At 42.4% G+C, this 18560-nt stretch overlaps 1 protein-coding gene across 9 annotated transcripts in view; it reads left to right on the forward strand.

Moving 5' to 3' along the window:
- Positions 1 to 18560, forward strand: part of cnot10 (CCR4-NOT transcription complex, subunit 10) — a 47878-nt gene that overhangs the window by 15981 nt on the left and 13337 nt on the right. For 7 of the 9 annotated variants that reach the window (XM_061775389.1, XM_061775390.1, XM_061775391.1 and 4 more), the window contains 7 exons: positions 61 to 135; positions 217 to 300; positions 2245 to 2362; positions 2555 to 2704; positions 4832 to 5034; positions 5325 to 5446; positions 5604 to 5837. In XM_061775389.1, coding sequence (XP_061631373.1) covers positions 61 to 135; positions 217 to 300; positions 2245 to 2362; positions 2555 to 2704; positions 4832 to 5034; positions 5325 to 5446; positions 5604 to 5837 — 986 coding nt within the window. The remainder of the gene's footprint in view (positions 1 to 60; positions 136 to 216; positions 301 to 2244; positions 2363 to 2554; positions 2705 to 4831; positions 5035 to 5324; positions 5447 to 5603; positions 5838 to 18560) is intronic. The other 2 variants (XM_061775392.1, XM_061775393.1) reach the window with 1 other exon arrangement.

An 18560-nucleotide genomic window follows, 5' to 3' on the forward strand; every position in this document is an offset into this window, starting at 1 on the left:
TAGTTTGGTCTGAGTGTTGGCAAAATGTGCTGTCATCTTTTTTTTTTTTTTTTATTCTAGAACAACAAAGATGGTGGGAACCAGAAGGCAGAGTTTTCAGCCATGATTGAGGCAGCTAAATCAAAGATGCACCAGGTATGCTGGACGAGAACTAGACTATGATATTTATCTGTCTCTGCTATCACCTCCATAATGACTCCTGGTCTTCCTTTACAGTACAAAGTAAGAGCCTACATTCAGATGAAATCCTCAAAGGCATGTAAAAGGGAGATAAAGTCAGTGATGAACACAGCAGGAAATGTGAGTCCTTTTGTCACATCTCATTTGCCAGTACAGCATCTGTTCGTGATGTCACAATGGTGTTGAAAAATCGCTATAGTACAGTTTGAGGTCACTATTATCTGGTTGCAAAGCAGCTCTACTCCTCCAGCAACACACCATGCCGATTTTAAATCCAAATGCAACCAAAGTTTCATTGAGTGGTCGTGGCAGAGACACAATCTAATGTGTTTCCTGTGGTATAACCAACAGGTGCTTGACATCTGGGGACACATCAGGTTTCAGAAATGCTTGAATTTTTGTTTAAAATTATATGTTTGGTTTAAAGTACTGTATATGACTAAATCATTTGGTTGTTGGACTGACTGAGAAAAAATTACATGCATATAAATAGTTTTCCTGTACTTTTCCCACATTTTCAAAAACAGGTTACATAAAAGACTAAAATTGTTCATAAGTGTGACTCTTGAGTGCAAATTGTTGTTTGTTTCTATGTGCCCTGTGATTGGCTGGCGACAAGTTCAGGGTGCATCTCGCCTCTCGCCCGTAGTCACGCACGACCATAGTGATAGATAAGCGGTATGGAAAATGGATGGATGGATTTTTACTACTGCTATGGTTAGGTCTAGGTTTTGATGGACTACGACTCTTTTAAAGTGCTCCAAAACATAAATCCTTGTTTTGTTTCTAAATACATTAAATATGTTTGAAGATAAGTGCTGAAAACATGTGCAAAGACAGAGCAATATGGTATTGAATTGTTGAGATATGGCTTAAAACCCTTTTTCATTTTGTAAATTGTCCTGATTTTGTGGGTGGGGCTAAAAACTATCCTTGTGACGTCAATAGATTTGGGCGTATACTTTCTGTCCCCCACTACAGTCCCCTCCATACGTATTGGAACAGCAAGGTCAATTCCTTTGTTTTATTGTATACTGAAGACATTTGGGTTTCAGATCAAAAGATGAATATGAGACGAAAGTTCAGAATTACAGCTTTTATTTAATGGTATTTACGTCTAGATGTAAACGTAGATCTTGTGGTGTATGGCCTGAATTTTTCTTCTCTCGAAGTCTTCTTCGAACAGTGGGTTGTGATACCTTCACCCCTGCCCTGAGGCGGTTGGCAGTGATGTCGCTGACTGTTGTCTTTGGGTGTTTCTTCACAGCTCTCACAATGTTTCTGTCATCAGCTGCTGTTGATACCCCTGGCCGACCTGTTCGATGTCTGTTGCTCAGTACACCAGTCGTTTCATTCTTTTTCAGGACACTCCAAATTGTTGTATTGGCTATTCCCAATGTTTGTGCAATAGCTCTGATCAATTTTCCCTCTTCTCTCAGCTTCAAAATGGTTTGCTTTTCTCCCATAGATAATTCTCTGGTCGTCATGTTTGCTTAACAGCAAATGCCGTTTTCACAGGTGAAACCCACAAGCTAATGTTTAAGTAATAAATCTAAAAGGCAACATCTGAGCGGCTACAAACACCCATCAGTCACATGTTCCAATACTTTTGCTCACTTGAACTGTTGGTGGGTTCAAACAAAAGGTGCGCTGTCCTGAGTTGTTTAACATATCTAGATGTAAATACCATGAAATAAAAGCTTGAATTCTGAACTTCTGTCTCATATTCATCTTTTGATCTGAAACACAAATGTCTTCAGTGTACAACAAAACAAAGGAATTGACCATGCTGTTCCAATACCTTTGGACTGTATATAATAACCCCAAGCAAATGGAAGCTCAAAGAATGTCTCAGTTCTTGACCGTTTTGAAGCCTGATTTCACATACTTTGCATTTTCTTTTTTAATCTGTTCATTCATTGACCAGGTTGTTAACATTACTCTTTTCTGTGGTGTGTCGAATTTACAAGACACTTTTTTGGCCTGTTTTGTGGCACTTTAAAAATGCTTGACCTGTAAGAAAAATTTTAAAAGATAATTAACCATATTCCTGTTCCCTGTCAGTCTGCACCGTCACTATTCCTTAAGAGTAACTTTGAATATCTGAGAGGAAACTACCGGAAAGCAGTGAAGCTGCTCAACAGCTCCAACATCGCAGAACACCCCGGACCCATCAAGACAGGTGACTGTGCTTGGTCTTTCCTGACTGTCTTTGTCGGATAAGCTTGGAATTATTGTACACGATTTTTTAATTTGTTTTGACATGCCGGGGTTGATTCGTTTTTAACGGTCAGGTTGCAAATTGTCAGTGTTTCATGAAACTGGTTTCAGTAGTTTACCAACTAACTGTCATTTTAATTGTCGTCTCACCTAGGTGAATGTGTTCGATGTATGTTCTGGAACAATCTTGGCTGCATTCACTTTGCAATGGGGAAACATAACCTAGGCATTTTCTACTTCAAGAAGGCATTACAAGAAAACGACCACACTTGTGCACAGCTTGGAGATGGTGGCAATGGGCAAGGTGAGTAAAAGAAAGTTGGTTTAATTGGTATATTTACAGCTTAGAAGAGTGCAATTGGCACATGCAGCACATTGTCAGATTGCCATCTAACCTTTAATGAGGTTCACATACGATATATTAAAGTGGACATATTTTTAAAACCAACTTTTTCTCGTATTTGGTATGTGACTTTGTCTCTATGGTGCCTCCGTAAACGTGAAATATGAATTAGTCATCCACACATTCCTAAGTTCCAAGGGAAGATTTCCGCCCTCTATGTTTTGTCTTCTGCACGGAGGCAACCAATCGGGGGAAAGGGGGCGGGCTAAGCCAAATATGGCCAAAGCACATACAAAACTGGGTCAAACAGAAGTTGCTGTCAGAGGCGGCTTTTCTCGACACTCTTATGACAAAACCAAAGTGTTTTTTTTTTTTTTAAATGAAATTGACACTAATACAAAGTCCATGTTAGAGAGTCACTCTATGGAGGTCTAAATAGCCAAAATACAGCAGCTTTAAACATCCCGTAGAAAACGACACACTGCTGCAGTCATGAGACTCAAACTCGTGAGTGGAATTCACAATAAATTAAAGGTTTTGTTTCACAATTATATCTGTTTAGATTCTCAGTCATCCATGTCATGGTAATCTACAAAGGTTTAATCAAGGCAACTGGACTGTTGTTTGTTTAAAATTTAGAACTGAAGAAGCCTTTTGGATTACAGGTCAGAGGATAAAGATTTTAATTTTTTTCTTGATGACTCTAGAGCCCCTTTACAAACCACATCTGCAATTTCAAAGTGATTATATAGCAGATATACAGCAATAAAATCGATAAATATGATTCAGAATGCCGTCTGCTTTTTGTATCCAGCGCTTTCCGGTCTTCGTCTCTTTCTGGCGCTGTGACGTCACACAAGCCAAACATCCTGTTCATTTAGCTTTGTGGGCTATTGTACCATGCTGTTGTCGTATGATTTAACGATGTCACGATGGTTTATTGTGTGGCATTTGGTTGTACAAATGGTTCAGGCAGAGTTTTTATTTGGCCAAAATAATGCACATGACTGTTTTTAGCAAAACGTCATGAGTTACACCTGACTAGGAATATTAAAAGCAAAACAAAAAATGACCAATTTACCTAAAACAGGCAAAACACTAATAAATAAAAAATACCTCTGTGTGGACATGGCTGAATGGAAGTTAAAATATTTAGTGTTTTAGGACTGCAACTAACAATTAATAATACTTCAATCTATTTTTTTCGATCAATTTGCTCAAAACATTTTTTTAATTTCTATCCCTTTGTTCAAAAACAGAACATTTCAAATTAACAGTGTAGAAAATCCACAAACCTAGATTGTGATTCAGTTACTGGTTAGGTCCATAACATCAGATAATGTGCAAAAATGTTGATCGTTGTTTTCCAGAGTAAAAGCAGATGTTTGTTATTTTGATTAAACACTAAAGATAATCAGTCTGCTTTCATGGAGGACGACAGAAATCTGAGAATATTTATAGGCTGGAATTCCGAGGATTTTTTTGTTTAACAAGGTCTATAAACGATTACTCGATTCATCGTCAACTTGTTTATTATCAAATTAATCGATTGGTTGCCGATTAATCGATTATTTGTTGCATCACTATTTGTGATATATACAATAGATATAGTCCCCTCCAAAAGTATTGGAACGGCAAGGTCAATTCCTTTGTTTTTGTATACTCAAGACATTTGGGTTTCAGATCAAAAAATTAATATGAGACAACAATTGAGAATTCTAGCTTTTATTTCATGGTATGTACATCTTGATGTCTTAAAAAACTCAGGACAGAGCACCTTTTGCTTGTACCATGAAATAAAAGCTCTTTTGATCTGAAACCCAAATGTCTTGTGTGTACAACAAAAACAAAGGAATTTACCTTGCCGACTGTAGATCTACAATGGATATTTCTGCTGCTTCCAAGTGGTCAATAGCATTTTAAAGCCAGATTTACTGATGATATATTGCAATATTTTCCCCAAAAATATAATCTGATGCAGTCTGCGTCTTTAGAGCACATTGGTTAATGATTGTGTATATAACCATACAGTAACTTTCTTACCCTTTCTTCTGCTCTTCCCCCCCCCCCCCCCCCCCTACTTTTTAGCTAAGAAATTCACAGGTATCCCTATGTGTGCTCTACTGGCCAACAAACGCTATGAGCTTCTGTATAACTGTGGCATCCAGCTGCTGCACATTGGCAGGCCTCTGGCGGCCTTTGAATGTCTGATTGAGGCGGTGCAGGTTTACCATTCAAACCCTCGACTGTGGCTGCGACTTGCAGAGAGTTGCATTGCTGCTAATAAAGGGGTATGTCAAATCAAATTTCCATAATTTTCTTTGGGATCAAGTATCTGTCTAACCCAACAGTCTTGTTGCACAGCTGTTTCTTTTAAAGTGTTTGTAAAGTCTAAGCATTTGTTAAGAATCGATACATTTGTGTTAATTAAATTAAATTTGTGTTATGCCTTTCAAAATAGGATCATAATTAATATGGATAACATAACACCTTTTCCTAATTTATTGCTGAGACCCTTCTCTATTTTGTTTGTCTGGTCTATTTGCCTTCCAACAGGGCTGTTGTTGTTGTTTGCTTGCAGGGTTCAGAACAGGAGAGCAAAGGTTTACCTTGTAAAAAAGGCATTGTTCAGTCAATTGTCGGACAGGGATATCATCGCAAGATTGTATTGGCATCCCAATCCATGCAGAACACTATTTACAGGTTAGTACTCTAGCTCACGACTTCATCTGCTCTACCTCACTACTTCATCTTCCATCATATAATACAGTAAAACAAGATAAATATTTATGTGACTATTTCAGTTTTCTTGGTGAGCTTTTTCAGATTTTCTAAATTGCTCTGTGTGTCTGTCCGGCAGTGAAGGCCAGTCAGCAGCCATCCCAGTAGCCAGTATGGAATTTGCTGCCATTTGTCTAAGGAACGCTCTGCTGCTACTACCTGAACATCAACAGCAGGACAGCAAGACAGACAACAGCTCCAAGAGCTCAAGTCAGTCAGGAAGCACAGAGAGTGGCAGCGAGAACAGTGATGCCTGCAGGTCATACATGCATACATACAAATTGGTTACCAACATACAGTGGGAGGACAAAATGTGAGCCCTTTGGAATTTCTCAAATTTCTGCATAAATTGGTCAGAAAATGTGGTCTAATCATCTGAATCACAAGAATTAAGAGTTTCTGCTTAAACTAATACCACACAATTGTGTTTTCATATTTATTAAAAATAAGTAAACCTTCACAGGACAGGAGGAAAAACTGAACCTCGAGATGACAAATTCTTCGAGCTAATCAGTCAGGTGTGAGACAACCTGGAGTCCAATCAATAAAATAAGATTTGGAGGTCCGGTGTAAAAGCTTATCTGGCCACTAGAAAACATACCAGTTTAGAATTGTCCCTCGTCAAGAAGCATTGCTTTGCTCAGATTAGCGCTCAGAAGACCTACAATTAAGATTTTTTTACCTTTATAAAGCTGGAAAAGGTTACAAAAGTATCTCTTAAAATCTTGATATTCAACAGTCTGACAAATTAGTTAGACAAATTGCCTAGACAGCTTGTTTATCATCAATAGAAAAATTTAAAGTTGTTCAAGATATTTTGCAGAACTGGAGGCCGTCTTTTCGACAGTTGAAGCTCACCAGAGGATGGGTGTTGCAACAGGACAATGATCCAAAACACAGAAGCAAATCAACAACAGAATGGCTTCAGAAGAAAATAAGTTCTGGAGTGGCCCAGTCAAAGTCCTGACCTCAGCCCGATAGAGATGTTTTGGGCAAGAGCTCAAGAGAGCTATTCACACCAGACATCCCAGGGTTCTTGCCTAACTGCAATAGTTTTGTAAAGGGAAATGGTCCAAAATTCCTCCTGATTGTTGTGCACGTCTAACATGCAATTATAGGAAATATTTTGTTGATGTTATTGCTGCCAAAGGAGGGTCAACCAGTTATTAAATCCAAGGGTTCACTTACTTTTTCCCTCCCCGTCCTGTCAATGTTTACGTTATGTGCTATAAAAATATGAAAACATAATTATTTGTGTGGTGTTAAAGTAGACTATTTTGTCAAGTTAAGTTTGTTTGTATAGCCCTTAATCATAAATGAGTCTCAAAGGGCTTTACACTCCAAAGATTGACAACATTCCCTGATCTAAACCCCCCGGTCGGGCAAGGGAAAACTCAAAACCCCATTTGGGGACCTTGAGAAGGAACCAGAGATGGAGGAGGTCCTCTTTCAGGATGAACAGGCTGCAATGGCTGTCGAGAGGCTAACATTTATCATATAGTATGGTGGTGTACAATAAGACTGCATAGGAGTCCATTTAAAGAGATGAAGCGCTGCAGGTCGATTCCTTCAGGAAAGTAGTTCTGCCTCAGGACCCGGCACGATCGGAGGAGAAGCTCCAGCCTCAGATTCGATCATTGCCACCAAGAAAGGTTTCACTAGGCCTGTCATGATACTTTTTTTAGGATGATATGTATTCCCAAAACACTATCACGATATTCCACCCCCCCTCCCCCTTTGTTAATGCCTCTGAAATCATGAAAAATAAGGCCCACCCTCTAGCTGCAGGACTGTGTGGTTGGTCCGCTGGAGATGAGCCCTTCACCTGTCATTCAGATACGTTCGCTGAATGTGTACCGCTGAAATTATGCTTAAACAGCAAACTTTCATGTGTGTTAATTGGGGACTAAAACACACAACAACTCTGAACGAGGCGCTGTTCTAAACGTCGCTGCCGTGGTGGAACGTGCCGTTTACCTTCTTAGCTCATTAGCTCGTGGGCCAGCGAACACATGAAACAGTTAAATGTCTCTTTTGTCTACTATGTGCTGCACATGAAGTAAGGCTGTGGAGTATTGGACGGAGCCAGCACCGGTCCGCCAGTATTCCACGAGCACATTAGCGGATAATGCCAGCCCTCCAACTCGCCATCGGCTCACCACAACAAAGACAATTTATCGAGTCCGGAAACACTATCGTGTCTACGGAAAGTATTCAGACCCCCTTAAATTTTTCACTGTTATATTGCAGCCATTTGCTAAAATCATTTTAAGTTCTTTTTTTTTTTTTTTTTTTTTTCCCTCAGCAAAGCAAATTTATTTATATAGCGCATTTCATACACAAGGTAACTCAATGTGCTTTACATGATTAAAAGCATTTAAAAACAAAGAAAGAACAGCTGATAAACATTTAAAACAAAGAGGAAAAAAATACAATTAAAACTGCATACACTGCAAGAAATATAATTTAAAAGTGGAAATGCTCTAAAAAGCATGAGGAAAAAAAGATTTTTTAACCTGGACTGAAAAACATGCACACTTGGGGCTAATGTCGCTTCTGTTGGCAACTTATTCAATTTGTGTGCAGCATAATGGCTAAAATGCTGCTTCACCATGTTTGCTTTGGACTCTGTGCTCCACTATTTGACCTGAGTCTGTTGATCTCAGAGCCCTACTTGGTTTATATCCCATTTGCATTTCATTCATGTATTCAGGACCGAAACCGTTTAGTGATTTATAGACCAGTAGCAGAACTTTAAAATCTATTCTAAAGCTGACTGGAAGCCAGTGTAAAGACTTTAGAATTGAAGTAATATGCTCTGATCTCTTTGTTCTGGTTAGAACCCGAGCTGCATCATTCTAAATGAGCTGCAGCTATTTAATGCTCTTTTTAGGGCATCCAATCAGAAGACCATTACAATAGTCAAGTCTACTTGAGATAAAAGCATTGATGAGCTTCTCCTGGTCTGCTTGACACATGCAAGCCTTCACTCTTGATATGTTCATCACATGGTAGAAGGCAGTTTTAGTAATTGATTTGATATGACTGTTGAAAGGTCGGAATCTTTTAGAACATCAAGGTTTCGGACTTGCTCTTGGGTTTTTAAAGCAAGTGATTCCAGGTATTTACTAAGAGCAATCCTCTTTTCTTTACTGCCAAAAACAATTATCTCAGTTTTGTTGTGGTTTAATTGAAGATAATTTTGGCTGATCCAGTTATTTATCTGTTTTAGACAGTGACACCTCAATTGAATTGTAGTCATCTGGAGACACTGCTAGATATAACTGTGTGTCACCTGCATAGCTATGATAGTCAAAATTAAAGTTCTGAAGAATTTGACCCAAGGGTAGCAGATACAGGAGGGGTCCAAGAACCCCATAGGTCATTGCCATTCGATGAGCTTGAACACTTCCAATGGTTACAAAATAACTCCTTTCCTCCAGGTAGGACCTGCACCATTTAAGGACTGTTCCATTTAGTCCTACCCATGTTTCCAACCTGTTCAGCAGTATATTCTGAGGTCCAACAAGGCCAGAATTGACACCTTTCCCGAGTCAGTCTTTTCCTTTCGGCTTGACTCTTTAGGGGTCGCCACAGCGCGTCATCCTTTTTCCATGTAAGCCTATCTCCTGCATCCTCCTCTCGAACACCAACTGCCCTCATGTCTTCCCTCATGACATCAACCAATATACGCACTATTACTCTTCTGGACATGTCCAAACTATCGAAGTCTGCTCTCTCTAACTTTGTCTCCAAAACATCGAACCTTGGCTGTCCCGCCGATGAGCTCATTTCTAATTTTATCCAACCTGGTCACTCTGAGAGCAAACCTCAACATCTTCATTTCTGCCACCTCCAGCTCTGCTTCCTGTTGTCTCTTCAGTGCCACTGTCTCTAATCCGTGCATCATGGCTGGCCTCACCACTGTTTTATAAACTTTGCCCTTCATCCTAGCAGAGACTCTTCTGTCACATAATACACCTGATAACATCCTCCACCCGTTCCAACCTGCTTGGATCAGTTTCTTCACTTCCTGACCACACTCACCATTGCTCTGGACGGTTGACCCCAAGTATTTAAAGTCCTCCACCCTTGCTATCGGTTCTCCCTTTAGCCTAACTCTTCCCCCACCACCCCTCTAATCCATGCACACATATTCTGTTTTACTTTGGGTAATCTGCATTCCTATGATTTCCAATGCATGCCTCCATCTTTCTAACTGTTCCTCCACCTGCTTTCACTGCAGATCACAGTCATCTGCAAACATCATGGTCCACGGGGATTCCAGTCTAACCTCATCTGTCAGCTTATCCATCACCACTGCAAACAGGAAGGATCTCAGGGTTGATCCCTGATGCAGTCCCAACTCCACCTTAGATTTGTCTGTCGCACCTACAGCACACCTCACCACATGTCCTGTAATATTCTAACATACTTCTCTGCCACTCCAGACTTCTGCATGCAGTACCACAGTTCCTCTCTGGGTACTGTTATAGGCTTTCTCTAGATGTACAAAGACACAATGTAGCTCCTTCTGACCTTCTCTGTACTTTTCCATCAATGTCCTCAAGGCAAATAATGCATCTGTGGTACTCTTTCTCGGCATGAAACCATACTGTTGCTCGCAAATACTCACTTCTGCCCTGAGTCTAGCCTCTACTACTCTTTCCCATAACTTCATTGTGTGGCTCATCAACTTTATTCCTTTATAGTTCCCACAGCTCTGCACATCACCCTTGTTCTTAAAAATGGGCACCAGCACACTGTTCCTCTATTCCTCAGGCATCTTCTCACGCGCTAGAATTCTATTGAACAAGCTTGTCAAATACTCCACAGCCACCTCTCCTAGATGCTTCCATACCTCCACAGGAATGTCATCATGACCAACTGCCTTTCCATTTTTCATCCTTTTTAATGCCTTTCTCACTTCCCCCTTACTAATCATTGCCACTTCCTGGTCCACCACACTTGCCTCTTATACTCTCCATTCTCTCTCATTTTCCTCATTCATCAACTTCTCGAAGTATTCTTTCCATCTATCTCGCACACTACTGGTACCAGTCAACATATTTCCATCTCTATCCTTAATCACCCTAACCTGCTGCACATCCCTCCCATCTCTATCCCTCTGTCTGGCCAACGTGTATAGATCCTTTTCTCCTTCTTTAGTGTCCAATCTGGCATACGTGTCATCATATGCCTCTTGTTTGCCCTTTGCCACCTCTACCTTTGCCCTATGTCGCATGGCAATGTATTCCTTTCGCCTCTCCTCTGTCCACTTCTTCTTAGCTAACCTTTTTCCTTGTATGATTTCCTGTACTGTGGGGTTAAACCACCAAGTCTCCTACTCTCCTTTCCTGCCAGAAGATACACCAAGTACTCTCCTGCCTGCCTCTTTGATCACATTGGCTGCAGTGGTCCAGTCTTCTGGAAGCTCCTACTGTCCACACTAGCCACACTCTCCCCTATCATGTAATCCACCTGCGTGCTTGCAAAGTCTACCACCATCTGTCCCTCCTAGTTCCTTTCCTGGATGCCGTACTTACCCGTCACTTCTTCATCACCCCTATTTCCTTCACTAACATGTCCATTACAGTCTGCACCAATCATGACTCTCTCTGTCTGGGATGCTCAGAACTACTTCATCTAGCTCCTTCCAGAAGTTCTCTTTCACCTCTAGGTCACATCCTACCTGTGGGGCATAGCCACTAATCACATTATACATAACACCCTCAATTTCAAGTTTCAGCCGTATCACTCGATCTGATACTCTTTTCACCTCCAAGACATTCTTAGCCAACTCTTCTTTTAAAATAATCCTGACTCCATTTCTCTTCCCATCTACACCATGGTAAAGTAATTTAAACCCTGCCCCTAAACTTCGAGCCTTACTGCCTTTCCAGCTGGTCTCCTGGAACCACACTATATCAACCTTTCTCCTAATCATCATGTCAACCAACTTCCGAGATTTTCCTGTCATAGTCCCAACATTCAAAGTCCCCACATTCAGTTCTAGGCTCTGTGCTTTCCTCTTCTCTTTCTGCCGAAGAACCCGCTTTCCACCTCTTCTTTGACTTCGACCCGCAGTATCTGAATTTCCACCGGCGCCCTGCAGGTTGACGCCGCCGGTGGCGGACGTTGTTAACCCGGGCCACGACCGATCCGGTATGGAATTCTTTGGATGAACGCTCATATTTGTTTGGCAAAGTTTTAAGCCGGATGGCCTTCCTGACGCAACCCTCTGCATTTATCCGGGCTTGGGACCAGCCTACAGTTTGCACAAGCTTGTGCCCCCCATAGGGCTGCATTCGTTTCCTGAGTCAGTATTCAACATTATATCATTTAACACTTTGATAAGAGCAGATTCTGTATTGTAATGAGTTCGTAAACCTGATTTGAAATTTGTCAAAAAGTCAATTTAAGTTCAAGAAATTGCTGAGTTGATTAAAAATAACTTTTTCAACAATCTTGGCAATGAAAGGGAGATTTGTGATGGGTCTATAGCTTGCTAACATGGAGGCGTCCAGCACTCTATTTTTTGGCAGAGGCTTAATGGCAGCTCCTTTAAGAGCTTTAGGAAACTCGCCTGACTGAAGTGAGCAATTGAGTATTTGCTGCAAATCAGCTATTACAGACTTCGGAATAGCTTTGAAAAAGTCAGATGGTATTGAGTCAAGACAGCTCGTTGATGGTTTCAGCTGCTGAACCGTTTTCTCTACAGTTTTTTGGTCAACTGTATCATGACATGGTAGAAGAGTTTTTCCTGGGTGGCTTCAGATGTAGTATCATTTTATTGTTTTGCTGATTTGTGCTAATATTTAACCTGATCGATTGTATTTTATCACAAAAATAAGCAAATTAATTGCATTTACCTAGTTTTAGGAGTTCTGGAGCAATCTGATTCGGGGGGTTGTGAGCTTGTCAACCACAGCAAACAGAGTGAGAGTATTGTTGAAGTTCTTACTGATGATTTCAGAAAAGTATTGCTCTCTAACTCTTGGTTAAAATTACAAAGACTTTGTCTGTAGAGGTCATAGTCAATTTGGAGTTTAGTTTTTCTCCACTTACGTTCTGCTTTCCTACACTTTGATTTAGAGGTCTTTACAATCATTGTGCTCCTCCACTGTGTTCTCGGTCGCCTCAAGATTGTCTTAGTTTTAATAGGAGCGACTGCATTCATGACATTTGAGATTTTACAGGTGAAATTATCCCAAAGTTCATCGACTGTTTCAGCATTCACAGTTTTGTAGCACAGCAATGGTCTCCATAAACTTAGTGGCGGTACTCTCATTTATGTACCTTTTCTTAATAGACATAGAGGTTGTCTGAACGTTTGGAAGAATCTGTAATTCAAAGAATACACAAAAATGGTCAGAAATAGCCATATCCTTCATGTCAATTGATAGAATTTCAACATCATTAGAGATGACCAGATCTAAGATGTGACCTTGGGTGTTGGTTTGGACTAAATATGTTAAGAGAGGTCAAATGTGTCTAGTATATCAGAGAATTGTTTAGATTTTTTTTTCAATGTTATTGTCAACATGAATTTTAAAGTCTCCCTTTATGACAAAATAGTTGTCGTCAGTACAAATAACTGACAGCAGTTCTGAAAAGTCCTCCATAAATTTTCTATTGTATCTTGGAGGCCATCCATCCATTTTCTACCACTTATCCGGGTCGGATTGCGGGGACAGTAGCTTTAGCAGGGACACCCAGACTTCCCTCTCCCCAGCCACTTCATACAGCTCTTCCGGGGGGATCCCGAGGTGTTCCCAGGCCAGCCGAAGTACGTAGTCTCTCCAGCGTGTCCTGGGTCATCCCCGGGGTCTCCTCCCGGTGGGACATGCCCGGAACACCTCACCAGGGAGGCGTCCGGGAGGCATCCGAATCAGAAGGTCCCAGCCACCTCATCTGGCTCCTCTCGATGCAGAGGAGCAGCGACTCTACTCTGAGATCCTCCCGGATGACCGAGCTTCTCACCCTATCTCTAAGGGAGAGCCCGGACACTCTGTGGAGGAAACTAATTTCGGCCGCTTGTAGCCGGGATCTTGTTCTTTCGGTTACGACCCACAGCTCGCGACCATAGGTGAGGGTAGAAACGTATATCGACCGGTAAATGGAGAGCTTCGCCTTTTCGGCTTAGCTCCATCTTTACCACAACGGACTCGTGAAGAAGACCCCAAGATACTTGAACTCCTCCACTTGGGGCAGGATCTCGTCCCCGATCTGGAGAGGGCACGCCACCCTTTTCCGACTGAGGACCATGGTCTCAGATTTGGAGGTGCTGATTCTCATCCCAGCCGCTTCACACTCGGCTGCGAACTGCTCCAGTGAGAGTTGGAGGTCACGGCTTGATGAAGCCAACAGAACCACATCATCTGCAAAAAGCAGAGATGCAATACTGAGGCCACCAAACCGGACCCCCTCTACGCCTCGGCTGCGCCTTGAAATTCTGTCCATAAAAGTTATGAACAGAATCGGTGACAAAGGGCAGCCTTGGCGGAGTCCAACCCTCACCGGGAACGAGTCCGACTTACTGCCGGATATGCGGACCAAACTCTGACTCCAGTCGTACAGGGACCGAACAGCCCGTATCAGGGGGTTCGGTACCCCATACTCCTGAAGCATCCTCCACAGGACTCCCCGAGGGACACGGTCGAACGCCTTCTCCAAGTCCACAAAACACATGTAGACTGGTTGGATGAACTCCCATGCACCCTCAAGGACCCTGCCGAGGGTGTAGAGTTGGTCCACTGTTCCACGGCCAGGACAAAAACCACACTGCTCCTCCTGAATCTGAGATTCGACTTCCCGACGGACACTCCTCACCAGCACCCCTGAATAGACCTTACCAGGGAGGCTGAGGAGTGTGATCCCCCTGTATTTGGAACACACCCTCCGGTCCCCCTTCTTAAAAAGGGGGACCCCCCCCCCCCCCCCCCCCCCCAGTCTGCCAATCCAGAGCCACTGTCCCCGATGTCCACGCAATGTTGCAGAGCCGTGTCAACCAGGACAGCCCCACAACATCCAGAGCCTTTAGGAACTCCGGGCGAATCTCATCCATGGCCCCATGGTTTCAAGCCCGGCCACCTGGCGCTCGCCTTCGAGCCCCACCACCAGGCCTGGCTCCAGTGGGGGGGCCCGGTGACCCGCATCCAGGCAAGGGAAAACCAAGTCCATCGTTTGTCGTCATCATATAGGGTCTTTGAGCCGTGCTTTGTCTGGTCCCTCACCTAGGACCTGTTTGTCATGGGTGACCCTGCCAAGGGCATAAAGCCCCAGACAACTTTGCTCCTCTGATCATTGGGACACACAAACCCCTCCACCACAATGAGGTGACGGCTCAAGGAGGGGATCTTGGAGGCCTATAAATTATTAAAACAATAACCTTTGGGTACCCTTTAACTACGAAAACTGAGATATTCAAAAGAGCTAAAATCACCCAGTATAATTTATTTACACTGAAATAATGACTTACAAATAACAGCAATACCACAGCCTTTTTTCCCTATGCGACAAAATTAAAATTTGCTGGTGTTGCCTCATTTAAAATGGTATTACAGCTACTTTCTGTTAACCACGTTTCTTTCAGTAACAATAAGTCCAGATCATAGGTTGTAATGATGTCATTAATCAACATTGATTTATTACCTGGCGATCTGATATTGAAAAGAGCTAGTCTCACAGAGATAACTGGAGACAATGGTCTGATAGATTCACATTTTATCCTCACTAACTTTGTTGTTCTACTTTTTTTGTGCCATATTTCTTTGACCAACTTTCTGTCTCTTGTAATTAGAGGGATCAAAAATGCCTGATCTCGATCAGGGTCTGACTTATTCTTGAAAAGACCCCGCAGATATTAGTCAGATTCGCAGGTAAGGTTCTTCATGGGGGGAGGAGGGGCCCTTCGCATCTTAGTGGACGGTGGTTTCAGGCGAAGGGGGATGGGAGGAAGATCTTGGCGTGGTGTGAGTTAGTTTCCAATATTGACAATAGTCTTCATCCTCTCCGTTACACCTAGCAGAGAATTTAGGCTAGTCGAGAGTGAGTTTTGTGTTGGGCTTTGCTCCAATGGGGCAGGGAGGGGTATGGGAGATTCACCGTGCTGGCTCATCTCATTTGTCATTCGCTCCTCCAATTGTTTGGATGACACTGATGAATCCGTCTGCGGCTCGTGTCGCCTTATCTCCTGTTCCTCCGATTATTTGGGAACAACTGCATCTTTTTGTCCTTCAGCCGTGTCACCAAGGCCAGTGTTTTCTTTTCGGGCCGCTGAATGACGTACATAGTAAAAAATGTTGGTAGCCAATAACTTAACACCTTGTCTATTTAGACAGAAACCGTCTGCCTTGTAAAGATGTCTGCGCTCCCAAAAAACGCAGAAATTGTCAATGAAACCCACGGATAGTGCAGTACACACTTCTTTGAGCCACTTATTCAATTGACCGATCCTAGAGAAACGTTCAAATCATACAAGTGGGAGAGGTCCATTAATAAAAACCTCAGCATCCAAACATTGCACTTTTGTTAGATCAATGAAATCTCGCTTCAGTACCTCTGTTTGCTGCTTGTGAACATCCAGGGGCCCTGTGTGTATAATGACATATTTCACAGTTTGGTGTTGATTCGTGATCTCCAGGATATTTTTTGAGATATAAGACACCATGTCATTGGTAAAACACAGTACTTTGGTGTTCTTCTCACTGCAAAAACATTTCACATCCTTGACAGCTCCATCACCAACTATTAACGTTTGGGGTGCCATGTTTTTCTTGTATGATTTAGTTTCATACTTTTCAGTGGTGGTGGGGATGAGCATTCTTGGCCAGGGTCTTGTAAAAGTGGCTCAAATCTATTTGTAAGTCTGATGTCAATGTTTTGCATTGACTCGCGTCCTTTTTTCTTGCCCTTCGCTCCACGGCCGCTCACTCGGGGTTGAAGCAGCCCGCAACGCAGGCCAGCCGGATTCCTCAGCAATCTGCTGGTGTTGTGGTTTAGATATTGTCACATATCTTTGGGGTTTTCTCCCAGTAAATAGCAGGGAGAACTGCTGGATGTGCTATTACCGTTTTGACAGTCCACATCCATCCTCTTTGTTGAGCAAAGTGGCTGTCTGTTAGCACACTTCTGCTCACCATTTTGAGACATCGGTAGAGTGGTTTCATTCCCCGACTGTCCATTTGCATCCACATACACTTTAAGATTGTAGATTTTTGTTTCCAGGATTGACATCCTCTGCAGCAGTCCGTGATAGTCCTCAGTGGAAAAGGGAGGCATCTTGATTGCTGGTCTTGTTGCTCATAGCAGGCTTGTGCTAATTAGCAGGCCACGCTCACGTAATGGTGAGAGGGTATCAGAAAATATTGGAATATAGCAACAACTGACTATCTACAAAAAAAAGTAGTCCAACAGGTTTAAAAATATCCAGGAGTCGCTGCATAATTTTTTTTTTTTTAGAAGAAAAATAAGCTTATCAGCAAGAAAAAATGTAAACCGAAGCAAAGCAAGCAGAGCGAGAAAAAAAAGTGTCTGCACTGTACGAGAGCGAGAGAGAGACTAATGTACTCTCAGTACACCATATTGATTGTTTTGAATTTTTGCAGATTTATTAAAAAAGAAAAACTGAAATATCACACAGCCATAAGTATTCAGACCCTTTGCTGTGACACTCATATTTAACTTGGGTGCTGTCCATTTCTTCTGATCATCCTTGAGATGGTTCTACACCTTCATTGGAGTCCAGCTGTGTTGGAATATACTGATTGGACTTGATTAGGCAAGCCGCACACCTGTCTATATAAGACCCTACAGCTCAATGTATGTCAGCGCAAATGAGAATCAAGAGGTCAAAGAAACTGTCTGAAGAGCTCAGAGACAGAATTGTGGCAAGGCACAGATCGGTTACAAAAAAATTTCTGCTGCCCTTAAGTTTCCTAAGAGCACAGTGGCCGCCATAATCCTTAAATGGAAGACGTTTGGGACAACCAGAACCCTTCCTAGAGCTGGCCGTCCGGCCAAACTGAGCAATCGGGGGAGAAGAGCCTTGGTGAAATGGGTAAAGAAGAACCCAAAGATCACTGTGGCTGAGCTCCAGCGATGCAGTCGGGAGATGGGAGAAAGTTCGAGAGGGTCAACCATCACGGCAGCCCTCCACTAGTCGGGGCTTTATGGCAGAGTGGCCCGACGGAAGCCTCCTCTCAGTGCAAGACACACAAAAGCCAGCATGAAGTTTGCTAAAAAAACACCTGAAGTACTAGTCTGATGAGACAAAGATAAATGTTTTTGGCCTTAATTCTAAGCGGTATGCATGGAGAAAACGAGGCACTGCTCATCACCTGTCCAATACAGTCCCAACAGTGAAACATGGTGGTGGCAGCATCATGCTGTGGGGGTGTTTTTCAGCTGCAGGGACAGGACGACTTGTTGCAATTGCAGGAAAGATGAATGCGGCCAATGACAGGGATATCCTGGACGAAAACCTTCTCCAGAGTGCTCAGGACCTCAGACTGGGCCGAAGGTTCACCTTCCAACAAGACAATGACCCTAAGCACACAACTAAAATAACGAAGGAGTGGCTCCAGAACAACTTAGTGACTGTTCTTGAATGGCCAAGCTAGAGCCCTCACTTAAACCCAATTGAGCATCTCTGGAGAGACCTGAAAATGACTGTCCACCAACGTTCACCATTTAACCTGACAGAACTGGAGAGGATCTGCAAGGTGGAATGGCAGAGGATTCCCAAATCCAGGTGTGAAAAACTTGTTGCATCATTCCCAAAAAGACTCATGGCTCTATTAGCTCAAAAGGGTCTGAATACTTATGGCTGTGTGATATTTCACTTTTTCTTTTTAAATAAATATGCAAAAATTTCAACAATTCAGTTTTTTTTCTGTCAATATGGGTGCTGTGTGTACATTAATGAGGAAAAAAATGAACTTAAATTATTTTAGAAAATGGCTGCAATATAATTTAAGGGGGTCTGAATACTTTCCGTACCCACTGTACTGTAGTAATTGTGGCAGGCCTAGGG

Source organism: Phyllopteryx taeniolatus, chromosome 6 (assembly GCF_024500385.1).
Source record: "Phyllopteryx taeniolatus isolate TA_2022b chromosome 6, UOR_Ptae_1.2, whole genome shotgun sequence".
Classification (NCBI taxonomy): Eukaryota; Metazoa; Chordata; class Actinopteri; order Syngnathiformes; family Syngnathidae; genus Phyllopteryx; species Phyllopteryx taeniolatus.